This window comes from Scyliorhinus torazame, chromosome 29, assembly GCF_047496885.1.
Source record: "Scyliorhinus torazame isolate Kashiwa2021f chromosome 29, sScyTor2.1, whole genome shotgun sequence".
Lineage (NCBI taxonomy): Eukaryota > Metazoa > Chordata > Chondrichthyes > Carcharhiniformes > Scyliorhinidae > Scyliorhinus > Scyliorhinus torazame.
Genome location: NC_092735.1, coordinates 41,387,953 through 41,401,543, shown reverse-complemented (window position 1 = coordinate 41,401,543; position 13,591 = coordinate 41,387,953). Strand labels below are relative to the sequence as shown.

The 13,591-nt window shown below is 46.3% G+C and overlaps 1 protein-coding gene across 1 annotated transcript in view; it reads right to left on the bottom strand.

Moving 5' to 3' along the window:
* LOC140403801 (uncharacterized) overlaps positions 1 to 7,979 on the bottom strand; it is a 41,075-nt gene extending 33,096 nt beyond the window's left edge. Inside the window, exon 1 of the mRNA XM_072491960.1 lies at positions 7,847 to 7,979. Coding sequence (XP_072348061.1) covers positions 7,847 to 7,973 — 127 coding nt within the window. The 5' untranslated portion in view covers positions 7,974 to 7,979. The remainder of the gene's footprint in view (positions 1 to 7,846) is intronic.
* Between the last annotated feature and the right edge of the window lie 5,612 nt (positions 7,980 to 13,591).

The following is a 13,591-nucleotide window of genomic DNA, read 5'->3' as shown; positions in this document are numbered from 1 at the left end:
CAATTTTCCCCAGGACTCTTCCATTGACCGTATAGTCCACTCTTGAATTAGATCTTCTAAAATGCATCACCTCGCATTTGCCTGGATTGAACTCCATCTGCCATTTCTCTGCCCAACTCTCCAATCTATCTATATTTTGCTGTATTTTCTGACAGTCCTCCTCGCTATCTGCAACTCCACCAATCTTAGTATCATCTGCAAACTTGCTAATCAGACCACCTATACTTTCGTCCAGATCATTTATGTATATCACAAACAACAGTGGTCCGAGCACAGATCCCCGTGGAACACCACTAGTCACCTTTCTCCATTTTGAGACACTCCCTTCCACCACTACTCTCTGTCTCCTGTTGCCCAGCCAGTTCTTTATCCATCTAGCTAGTACACCCTGAACCCCATACGACTTCACTTTTTCCATCAACCTGCCATGGGAAACTTTATCAAACGCCTTACTGAAGTCCATGTATATGACATCTACAGCCCTTCCCTCATCAATTAACTTTGTCACTTCCTCAAAGAATTCTATTAGGTTTGTAAGACATGACCTTCCCTGCGCAAAACCATGCTGCCTATCACTGATAAGTCTATTTTCTTCCAAATGTGAATAGATCCTATCCCTCAGTATCTTCTCCAACAGTTTACCTACCACTGATGTCAAGCTCACAGGTCTATAATTCCCTGGATTATCCCTGCTACCCTTCTTAAACAAAGGGACAACATTAGCAATTCTCCAGTCCTCCGGGACCTCACCCGTGCTCAAGGATGCTGCAAAGATATCTGTTAAGGCCCCAGCTATTTCGTCCCTCGCTTCCCTCAGTAACCTGGGATAGATCCCATCCGGACCTGGGGACTTGTCCACCTTAATGCCTTTTAGAGTACCCAAAATTTCCCCCTTCCTTATGCCGACTTGACCTAGAGTATTTAAACATCCATCCTTAGCCTCAACATCCGTCATGTCCCTCTCCTTGATGAATACCGATGCAAAGTACTCATTAAGAATCTCACCCATTTCCTCTGACTCCACGCATAAATTTCCTCTTTTGTCTTTGAGTGGGCCAATCCTTTCTCTAGTTACCCTCTTGCTCCTTATATACGAATAGAAGGCTTTGGGATTTTCCTTAACCCTGTTAGCCAAAGATATTTCATGACCCCTTTTAGCCCTCTTTATTGCGTGTTTGAGATTTGTCCTACTTTCCTGATATTTCTCCAAAGTTTCATCAGTTTTAAGTCGCCTAGATCTTATGTATGCTTCCTTTTTCAACTTAGCTAGTCTCACAATTCCACCCGTCATTCATGGTTCCCTAATCTTGCCATTTCTATCCCTCATTTTCACAGGGACATGTCTGTCCTGCCCTCTAATCAACCTTTCCTTAAAATACTCCCATATTTCAAATGTGGATTTACCCTTAAACAGCTGCTCCCAATCCACATTCCCTAGCTCCTGCCGAATTTTGTTATACTTGGCCTTTCCCCAATTTAGCACTCTTCCTTTAGAACCACTCTCGTCTTTGTCCATGAGTATTCTAAAACTTACGGAATTGTGATCGCTATTCCCAAAGTAATCACCAACTGAAACTTCAACCACCTGGCCGGGATCATTCCCCAATACCAGGTCCAGTATGGCCCCTTCCCGAGTTGGACTATCCACATACTGCTCTAAAAAAACTCTCCTGGATGCTCCTTACAAATTCTGCACCATCTACGCCTCCAACATTACATGAGTCCCATTCAATGTTGGGGGAAGTTAAAATCTCCCATCACGACCACCCTATTGCTCTTACATTTTTCTATAAATACATTAGGTTTTGTTAAACTTATATTGTCGGGTTGTCAGTGATTGTTCCACTGATCATGTTATGAATTAATTGCCAACCTTTCACTGATTATTTCTTTGACAGAGGCATCATTCAGGGAAAAAGCTTGTGTGAAAGCAAGAGTCCCAGTCATCCAGTTATTCATTCTCAGGATAGGGTAACCACAGAGGGACCTGAAATTCATTGTCCATTTGCCTAATAAGATTGTGAGGAGGCTGCTTTCTTTTGGTCCACTGGTGTCCTAGGCTGATTCCAGAGGGTCAGAGTCAACCAAATTGGTGTGGGGCTGGAGTCACAGAGAGGCTAGATCATTGAAGGAAACTAGGTTTCCTTCCGGAAAAAGAAATCGTGGACACATTCTCCCCGTATCTGCGGGTCTCATCCACACAACCCCAAAGATGTGCAGGGTAGGTGAATTGGCTACGCTAAATTGGAAAAAAAATAATCAGGTACTCTAAATCTAAAAAAAAATTAACTTTAAGTTGGATCATTTTGAAGGCCTTTTGCCTTCCCCTCAGAACACCACTGCGGCTAAACACAGGCAGGATGCCCAGGGTCAAACTCCTGAGATTATCCAGAATTGGCCCCTTGTAAGAAATGAGCTGCCAAGAGAGGAGGATTCTAGCCCTCACTTTGCACCTAGAAGCACCAGAACATGTGAAAGAAATGATGTGGAGATGCCGGCGTTGGACTGGGGTGAGCACAGTATGAAGTCTTACAACACCAGGTTAAAGTCCAACAGGTTTGTTTCGATGTCACTAGCTTTCGGAGCGCTGCTCCTTCCTCAGGTGAATGAAGAGGTCTGTTCCAGAGATTGTTTGAGGGGATGGACAAGCGGGAGATAGCATGGAGGGTGGGGGGAAACGGTACATGCGGCCAAGAGCCAGTGTATAAAGCTATGTAAATATACCATCTTGCCATGTATATATCTTGCTCAGGGAGATTTTGTGTTATTTTGTTACGGGGGGGGTTACTGTTTGTGAGGGGAAAACTTTAATAAAAAATATTTTAAAAAAAAGAACTGTGGCTTCACAGCGCCAGTGTCCCAGGTTCGATTCCCCGCTGGGTCACTGTCTGTGCGGAGTCTGCACGTTCTCCCCGTGTCTGCGTGGGTTTCCTCCGGGTGCTCCGGTTTCCTCCCACAGTCCAAAGACGTGCAGGTTAGGTGGATTGGCCGCGATAAATTGCCCTTAGTGACCAAAAAAGGTTAGGAGGGGTTATTGGGTTATGGGGATGGGGCTTAAGTGGGTCGGTGCAGGCTCGATGGGCCGAATGGCCTCGTTCTGCACTGTATGTTCTATGTGCTATGTACATCAAAAGAAAAGGCAGGATGGCTGAGACTGGAAGGAAGTTTAAAGAACATCGGGCAACCCTGAGAAGCATATATGGTGACAAGTACATGCAACAGGTTAGGATCTTGGCAGGACTACAAAGAACAATAAAGCATATGAACAGGCCCTTCGGCCTTCCAAGCTGTGCCGGTCATGATTACAAAACCCTAAGCACTTCCTAGTGCCGTATCCCTATACACCCACCCTATCCATGTATTTGTCAAGATGCCTTCTGAATGCCGTTTTTGTATCTGCTTCCACAATCTCCCCTGGCAGCGCATTCCAGGCACTCACAACCCTCTGTGTAAATAAACCTGCCTCATATATCTCCTCTAAACTTTGCCCATGGACCTTAAACCTATGCCCTCTCATGACTGACCCCTCCACCCTGGGAAAGAGTGCCTGCCCATCCACTCTATCCATGCCCCTCATACTCTTGTCGGCCTCTATCTGGTCGCCTCTCAACCTCCGATGTTCTAATAACAACAGTCCGAGGCTATTCAGCCTCTCCACATAGCTAACACCCTCCAGACCAGGCAACATGCTGGTAAACCTCCTCTACACCCTCTCCAAAACCTCCTCATCCTTCTGGTAGTGTGGCAACCAGAATTGTGCGCAATATTCCAAGTGCTGCCTTACCAAGGTTCTATACAACTGTAGCATGACTTACCAGTTTTTACACTCGATGCCCCGTCCAATGAAGGCAAGCATTCCATGTGCTTTCTTGACTACCTTGTCCACTTGTGTTGGCACTTTCAAAGATCTGTGGACCTGTACACTCTGATCTTTCTGACTTTCTATATTCTTAAGAGTTTACCATTTACTGTACAGCTCCCCTGTAAGTTAGACCTATCGAAGTGCTGTATCTCACATTTGTCCAGATTAATCTCCATTTGCCATTTCTCTGCACAAAGCCTCCAACCTATCTATGTCCTGACAATCCTCAACACTATCTGCCACTCCACCAATCTTGGTGTCATCCACGAACTTACAAATCAGACCAGCTACATTTTCCTCCAAATCGTTTATGTATACTGCAAACAACAGAGGCCCCAGCAGATTCTTGTGGAACACCACTAGTCACAACCTTCCATTCAGAAAAACTCCCTTCAAACCTAAAACCATTCATCTTCACAGTTCACTTGCCTGGTTTGCCAATTGCTGGAAAAATGGAAGCAACACTGCTCTGTGATTTGGTGCCAAAAGCACATACCTGGAGGGAGCTTTATGTCAAGTACGCATGCAGGACGCATGACCTGCTCTCTGTTGCCGCTTCTGGCCAGAAGACTCCACACAACCTCATTTATTTACATTTAAAAGGTGCCAGTGGCCGCCATTCTTAATGTAAAAGCTGGCTGCGGCTGTTGGATACTTCTCCCGCGATTGGGGCCACCATGGTAAGGCCGTGGCCAATCGCACCCTGACATCCGTTCGTGACCCGCACGTTGAAAAACCCTGATCAAATCCTCACTATTTGCCTAGATCTGTGATTGAAAGCTGTGAAGATAAAGCTGTCCCTAATATCACCACATTATGAGAAGGATATGGCTACACTGGATAGGGTCAAGAGGAGATTTACAAGAATGTTGCCATGAATGGAGAATTATAGTTAAAGAGAAAAATTGGATAGGCTGTGGTTGTTTCCTCTGGACGATTTAATTGAAGTGTACAAAATTTACAAGGCCAAGACAGTGTAGACAGGAAGGCCCTTTTTCCATTCGCAGAAAAGTCAATAACCAGGGAGTATAGATTCAAAGTAGTTGGTAGAAGGATAGGAGGGAAAGGGACATAAAAAATGGATTATTTCCAGCATAGAACATAGAACATTGCAGCGCAGTACAGGCCCTTCGGCCCTCGATGTTGCGCCGACCTGTGAAACCACTCTAAAGCCCATCTACACTATTCCCTTATCGTCCATATGTCTATCCAATGACCATTTGAATGTGCTTAGTGTTGGCGAGTCCACAACTGTTGCAGGCAGGGCATTCCACGCCCTTACTACTCTCTGAGTAAAGAACCTACCTCTGACATCTGTCTTATATCTATCTCCCCTCAATTTAAAGCTATGTCCCCTCGTGCTAGACATCACCATCTGAGGAAAAAGGCTCTCACTCTCCACCCTATCCAATCCTCTGATCATCTTGGATGCCTCAATTAAGTCACCTCTTAACCTTCTTCTCTCTAACGAAAACAGCCTCAAGTCCCTCAGCCTTTCCTCATAAGATCTTCCCTCCATAGCAGACAACATTCTGGTAAATCTCATCTGCACCGTTTCCAATGCTTCCACATCCTTCCTATAATGCAGCAACCAGAATTGCACGCAATACTCCAAATGCGGCCGCACCAGAGTTTTTTACAGCTGCAACATGACCTCATGGCTCCGAAACTCAATCCCTCTACCAATAAAAGCTAACATACCATACGCCTTCTTAACAACCCTCTCAACCTGGGTGGCAACTTTCAGGGATCTATGTACATGGACATCGAGATCTCTCTGCTCATCCACACTACCAAGAACCTTACCATTAGCCCAGTACTCTGTCTTCCGGTTATTCCTTCCAAAATGAATCACCTCACACTTTTCTGCATTAAACTCCATTTGCCACCTCTCAGCGCAACGCTGCAGCTTATCTATGTCCCTCTGTAACTTGTAACATCCTTCCGCACTGTCCACAACTCCACCGACTTTAGTGTCATCTGCAAATTTACTCACCCATCCTTCTACGCCCTCCTCCAGGTCATTTATAAAAATGACAAACAGCAGTGGCCCCAAAACAGATCCTTGTGGTACACCACTAGTAACTGGACTCCAGTCTGAACATTTCCCATCAACCACCACCCTTTGTCTTCTTCCAGCTAGCCAATTTCTGATCCAAACTGTTAAATCACCCTGAATCCCATGCCTCCGTATTTTCTGCAGTCGCCGACCGTGGGGAACCTTATCAAATGCTTTACTGAAATCCATATACACCACATCAACTGCTTTACCCTCATCCACCTGTTTGGTCACCTTCTCAAAGAACTCAATAAGGTTTGTGAGGCACGACCTACCCTTCACAAAACCGTGTTGACTATCTGTAATCAAATTATTCTTTTCCGGATGATTATACATCCTGGGCGAGATTCTCCGACCCCCCGCCGTGTCGGAGAATCGCCGGGGGCTGGCGTGAATCCCGCCCCCGCCGGTTGCCGAATTCTCCACCACCGGATATTCGGCGGGGGCGGGAATCGCGCCACGCTGGTTGGCGGCCCCCCCCCCCGCGATTCTCCGGCCCGGGTGGGCCGAAGTCCCGCCGCTAAAATGCCTGTCACACCGGCGTAGATTAAACTACCTACCTTACTGGCGGGACAAGGTGGCACGGGCGGGCTCCGGTGTCTTTGGGGGGGCGCGGGGTGATCTGGCCCCGGGGGGTGCCCCCACGGTGGCCTGGCCCGCGATCGGGGCCCACCGATCCGCGGGCGGGCCTGTGCCGTGGGGGCACTCTTCCCCTGCCGCCTTCGCCACGGTCTCCACCATGGCGGAGGCGGAAGAGACTCCCTCCACTGCGCATGCGCGGGAATGCCATCAGCGGCCGCTGACGCTCCCGCGCATGCGCCGCCCGGAGATGTCATTTCCGCGCCAGCTGGCGGGGCACCAAAGGCCTTTTCCGCCAGCTGGCGGGGCGGAAATTCGTCCGGCGTGGGCCTAGCCCCTTAAGGTTGGGGCTCGGCCCCCAAAGATGCGGAGCATTCCGCACCTTTGGGGCGGCGTGATGCCCGACTGATTTGCGCCATTTTGGGCGCCAGTCGGTGGACATCGCGCCGTTTCCGGAGAATTTCGCCACCTATCTCTTATAAACCTTTCCAAGATTTTGCCCACAACAGCAGTAAGGCTCACTGGTCTATAGTTACCGGGGTTGTCTCTACTCCCCTTCTTGAACAAGGGGACAACATTTGCTATCCTCCAGTCTTCTGGCACTATTCCTGTAGACAAAGATGATTTAAAGATCCAAGCCAAAGAGAATCCTAGGATAAATCCCATCCGGCCCAGGGTGAGTTATGACATCAGGACCATTTGAGGTTATGTCAAAGTACTTTATATTGATCAAAAAAACACTTTTCCCAGAAATGGTTGCAGGGAAATACGGCTCTCTATGATAATCCAATCTGAAAAACATGGATCTGTCTCCTGTCCTTCAGCCAACTGTTTATCTAAACTTTTTATCTAAAATGACAATGCTCCTCGTATTCCTTGAACAACCATTTCGTAATAGGTTTTTTCAGGAGGCACTTTGTCAAACACCCCCTTAAAATTCATGTAAACAACTTCCCTGCATAGGAACATAGGAATTAGGAGTCGAAGTAGGCAATTCAGCCCTTCGAGCCTTCTCCTCCATTCAATCAGATCATGGCTGATCACTTCCTGGTCCCAAATCCACCTCCCTACCTATTCCCCATATCCCTTCAACCTATTTTAAAAATCAGAAACATATCTATTTCCTTCTTGAAAGCATTTAATGACTCAGATTCCACCACACTAGGGGGTGGCAAGTTCCACAAATTCACCATCCTCTGCGAGAAGTAATTCCTCTTCATCTCAGTCCCTTATGTGCTTCTGGTCCCTTTATATAAACTGCCTCTCTCTCTCTCTCTCTCTGCCAGTATTCCTCATGAGATAGTATCATGCATCACTCATCATTGAATTAGACACATTTTGCTGACCTGTGTCGTGATTCGAACTCTGACAAAATCTTTGAAATTGCACAGGCATTGAACTGGTCGCACATTTTGTCTTAGTCACTTTCTGACTGGATTCATCTACATGATGAGTGCAATGCTTTGGAGACATCTGAAACTCGAACTATAGCAAGAAAAACATAGTTAGCTAGCAGGATCAGTTTTAGCAACCAACAGAAATTATTAATGACACCATTCACACAAATGCAACTTTTGTTATTTAAAAGACTCGGAAGAGAAAATGTGTTTGTGTAATGCAGCTTCAATTCCAATTTTTGGGGTCAGACAGAACTGCACACCATTACCTGCTCGGCCCACATTATTCCCTCATTGGTGCCATGCATGAATCAGCCTGTGGCACTGTTTGGCCCTGGAGAATGGACGTGGTCCTATATTCCAGACCTTAGGGCCTAAGCAGCTGAAGGCACAGCCCACAGCCGCCAATGGTGAAACAATGAAAACAGGGGATATAAAAGAGGCCAGACTTGGAGAACCTTCGAGGAGGTTGAAGGAGACTGCAGTGATAAAGAAATATGAACCATGGAGAAATTTGAACAGGAGGATGAGAATTTTAAAAATCAAGGTGTGCAAGACCATAGGTAAACGTAGGTCAGCAGGTACAAAGGGCCCACGCTCAACATCAGAAGGGGCAGCATGTTGCCTCATAGCGCCGAGGAGCCTGGTTCGATCCCGGCTCCGGGTCACTGTCCATGTGGAGTTTGCTCATTCTGCCTGTGTCTGTGTGGGTCTCACCCCACAAATGAAAGATGTGGAGGGAAGGTAGATTAGTCATGCTAAATTGCCCCATAATTGTAAAAAAAAAAGATCTGGGCACTTTAAATTTTAAAAAAGTAACATCAGAGGTTCAATCTTAAAATCAGAGGATCAATCTTAATGAGTCATCCATTAATGCCTTTCACTTGATATTTATTTTGATGGTGGGATGCCACAGTGAGGTGGGAAAGGTTTAAAACAATGGCTTGCAGTGGAGGAGAAGCAGGGTTATCTTTGCATTCCTGGAATAGTGAGCACTTTTGGCAAAGGAGAAATCTGATATTGCCTTATGTGGTGTTCCCTGATCTGATGACAAATAGCTAAACTAGTTGATCGGCAAGGACAGTCAAGCCATTTAGTTCAAGCCTGTTGTACCATTAAATGAGAGGCTGGGTGATTTGAATACAAACTAACGCCACATATTTCTCTTTGTCCCATATGTCTTTGTATCTATGATTTATATATATCCATCATCTCAGATTTAACATTAATAATTGACCTCACATCAATTGCCATTTGCTGAACAGAGTTCCAAACATCACTTATATTTTCTAGCCTTAGACTCCCCAGCTAACTAGGGATAGTCAGCACGGATTTGTGAGGGGTAGGTCTTGCCTTGCAAATCTTATTGAATTCTTTGAGGAGGTGACCAAGCATGTGGATGAAGGTAAAGCAGTGGATGTAGTGTACATGGATTTTAGTAAGGCATTTGATAAAGTTCCCCATGGTAGGCTTCTGCACAAAGTAAGGAGGCATGGGATAGTGGGAAATTTGGCCAGTTGGATAACGAACTGGCTAACCGATAGAAGTCAGAGAGTGGTGGTGGATGGCAAATATTCAGCCTGGATCCCAGTTACCAGTGGTGTACCGCAGGGATCAGTTCTGGGTCCTCTGCTGTTTGTGATTTTCATTAATGACTTGGATGAGGGAGTTGAAGGGTGGGTCAGTAAATTTGCAGACGATACGAAGATTGGTGGAGTTGTGGATAGTAAGGAGGGCTGTTGTCGGCTGCAAAGAGACATAGATAGGATGCAGAGCTGGGCTGAGAAGTGGCAGATGGAGTTTAACCCTGAAAAGTGTAAGGTTGTCCATTTTGGAAGGACAAATATGAATGCGGAATACAGGGTTAACGGTAGAGTTCTTGGCATTGTGGAGGAGCAGAGAGACCTTGGGGTCTATGTTCATACATCTTTGAAAGTTGCCACTCAAGTGGATAGAGCTGTGAAGAAGGCCTATGGTGTGCTCGCGTTCGTTAACTGAGGGATTGAATTTAAGAGCCGTGAGGTGATGATGCAGCTGTACAAAACTTTGGTAAGGCCACATTTGGAGTACTGTGTACAGTTCTGGTCGCCTCATTTTAGGAAGGATGTGGAAGCTCTGGAAAAGGTGCAAAGAAGATTTACCAGGATGTTGCCTGGAATGGAGAGTAGGTCTTACGAGGAAAGGTTGAGGGTGCTAGGCCTTTTCTCATTAGAGCGGAGAAGGATGAGGGGCGACTTGATAGAGGTTTATAAGGTGATCAGGGGAATAGATAGAGTAGACAGTCAGAGACTTTTTCCCCAGGTGGAACACACCATTACAAGGGGACATAAATTTAAGGTGAAAGGTGGAAGATATAGGAGGGATATCAGAGGTAGGTTCTTTACCCAGAGAGTAGTGGGGGCATGGAATGCACTGCCTGTGGAAGTAGTTGAGTCGGAAACATTAGGGACCTTCAAGCAGCTGTTGGATAGGTACATGGATTACGGGAAAATGATATAGTGTAGATTTATTTGTTCTTAAGGGCAGCACGGTAGCATTGTGGATAGCACAATTGCTTCACAGATCCATGGTCCCAGGTTCGATTCCGGCTTGGGTCATTGTCTGTGCGGAGTCTGCACGTCCTCCCCGTGTCTGCATGGGTTTCCTCCGGGTGCTCCGGTTTCCTCCCACAGTCCAAAGATGTGTGGGTTAGGTGAATTGGCCAATGATAAATTGCCCTTAATGTCCAAATTGCCCTTGGTGTTGGGTGGAGGTGTTGAGTTTGGGTAGGGTGCTCTTTCCAAGAGCTGGTGCAGACTCAAAGGGCCGAATGGCCTCCTTCTGCACTGTAAATTCAATGATAATCTATGATTAATCTAGGACAAAGGTTCGGCACAACATCGTGGGCCGAAGGGCCTGTTCTGTGCTGTATTTTCTATGTTCTATGTTCTAACAGAAATAGTTAATTTCTATTAACTCTATCTGTTCTCTCTAATTATCTTTGAACTTTCTGAACACCACGAACTGCAACATTAGTTCATAAGTTCATAAGATATAGGAGCAGAATGAGGCCATTTGGCCTCATGAGTCTGCTCCGCCATTCAATCATGGCTGATCTCATCCTGGCCTTAACTCTCCTGCAACCTCTCCTTGTAATTTAACCCTGGATTCCAGGAATCATTTTGGTAAGTTTACACTGCACTCCACCCAGAGTCAATATACCTTCCTATGGTGTTGTGCTCAGAGCTGCTCACAGTAGTCCAAATGGGGTCTAACTGGGTCTTTGAATAGCTCCAGCATGACTTCTACCCCCTTGTATTCAATCCTTTAGATATAAAAGCCACAATTCATTTGCATTTTTGAACATTTTCTGTACCTTGTTCGTGGCATTTTAATGATATGTGTATCTATACCCCACCTCACCAGTTTCTTGCACTCTAGATCCAAAAGGGGTGACCTCACATTTCCCTGCACTGAATCTATTTGCTACAGTTTTGCCCATTCCCTTTTAGCAGGGGCTGGTTTAGCACAGTGGGCTAAATAGCTGGCTTGTAAAGCAGACCAAGGCCAGCAGCTCGGGTTCAATTCCCATATCAGCCTCCCTGAACAGGAATGTGGTGACTAGGGGCTTTTCACAGTAACTTCATTTGAAGCCTACTCGTGACAATAAGCGATTTTCATTTCATTTCAATATTCATTAATACAGGCAATCTTCAGACATACAACACATTTGGTTCCTGAAAACCATGGGTGTCATTTTCCTAAAAAAATGCAACTGTCATGTTCAGTCAGAAAACTGGCATCCTTATACACAGAGAAACAGGCTGGATTCTCAACGAGATCTTCCTACACTTTGCCATTTTTTTGAAGATGTGAAGATGCCGGCGTTGGACTGGGGTGGGCACAGTAAGAAGTCTGACAACACCAGGTTAAAGTCCAACAGGTTTATTTTGAATCACTAGCTTTTGGAGCGCAGCTCCTTCCTCAGGTGAATAAAGAGGTGGGTTCCAGAAACATACATATAGACAAAGTCAACGAGGCAAGATGATACTTTGAATGCGAATCTTTGCAGGTAATTATGTCTTTACAGGTCCAGACGGTGCGACTGGGGAGAGGGATAATCACAGGTTAAAGAGGTGGTAATTGTCTAAAGCCAGGACAGTTGATAGGATTTCGCAAGCCCAGGCCAGATGGTGGGGGTGAATGTAATGCGACATGAATCCAAGGTCCTGGTTGAGGTCGTACTCAGGTGTGCAGAACATGGCTATCAGTTTCTGCTCGGCGATTCTGCGTTGTCACGCATCCTGAAGGCCACCTTGGAGAACGCTTACCCAATGATCAGAGGCTGAATGCCCTTGACTGCTGAAATGTTCTCCCGACTGGAAGGGAACATTCTTGTCTGGTGATTGTCGCGCGATGTCCGTTCATCCTTTGTTGCAGCATCTGCAGGTCTCGCCAATATGCCACGTCTCGGGACATCCTTTCCTGCAGCGTATGAGGTAGACAATGTTGGCCGTACCTGGTGGGTGGTGTTCTCACGTGTAATGGTGGTACCCATGTCGATGATCTGGCAAGTCTTGCAGAGGTTGCCATGGCAGGGATGTGTGGTGTCGTGGTCGCTGTTCTCCTGAAGGCTGGATAGTTTGCTGCAAACAATGGTCTGTTTGAGATTGTGCGGCTGTTTGAAGGCAAGTAGTGGGAATGTGGGGATGCCTTGGCAAGATATTCGTCTTCATCGGTGACGTGTTGAAGGCTGTGAAGATGTCGTAGTCTCTCCACTCCGGGGAAGTACTGAATGACGAAGGGTACTGTTATAACCTGCTGATTACTACTGGCTGGGGACTAATGACAGGCCCACAATCCTTAGTGAGTATGAGCTCCCCAATGGGCGGGGGGAGGGAGAAATCATTAGCAGAGTCACCTGCATAAATAGAGCTGGCCAGTGTGGAACCAGCCAGAGAGGAATGAGCAGTGGTGGAGTACTGCTGCTGTATATATGTAATTGTAAATAGTTATTTCCTTCGATTCTACAAACTCGTGCTGGATTCTTCGTGGCCCTCACAAAACTGGCGACGAGGGTTAAAGTGGGTAGCTGTCTATGCTGCTGAAGCCACCTCTCTGGAATTTTGTTGGATACAGGTTGGAAGTTTTTTTTCTGTTGCCTCTTTATGGACTGTTGGATGTCTTTGATGCTGCGCTGGAAAGTTGCAACCAGTACACGCAACGGATGCGTTATTATTTCCGGACAAATAACATCACCGAAAACGAGTGGCAGGTTTGTTTTTGCTCACCTCCTGTGGTCCGCATACATTTGGGGTGATTAAGAGCCTTAGGTACCCAGCTGCGCCAGACACCAAGATGAACTTTTGTTTGATGAACTTGTGACCTTGGTGGGGCAACATTTTAACCCAACCCCGTCCATGATAGTCCAGCGTTTCCGGTTTAATACCGCACAGAGGACCCTAGGAGAATCCCTTGCTGAGTTTCTATCCAGGCTACGCAGAATTGCGGAGGACTGTGACTATGGTAAGACTTTGTCAGAAATATTACGCGACCTTTTGGTTAGCGGTACTAACAACGCGGCCACCCAGAGAAAGTTGTTAGCCGAGCCGACATTAACCTTTCAACAGGCCATTCAGATAGCGAATGCCGATGCACTGAGCTGATTGCCTTTGTCAACTGGCCCCATAGACAATTATAGAATTTACAGTGCAG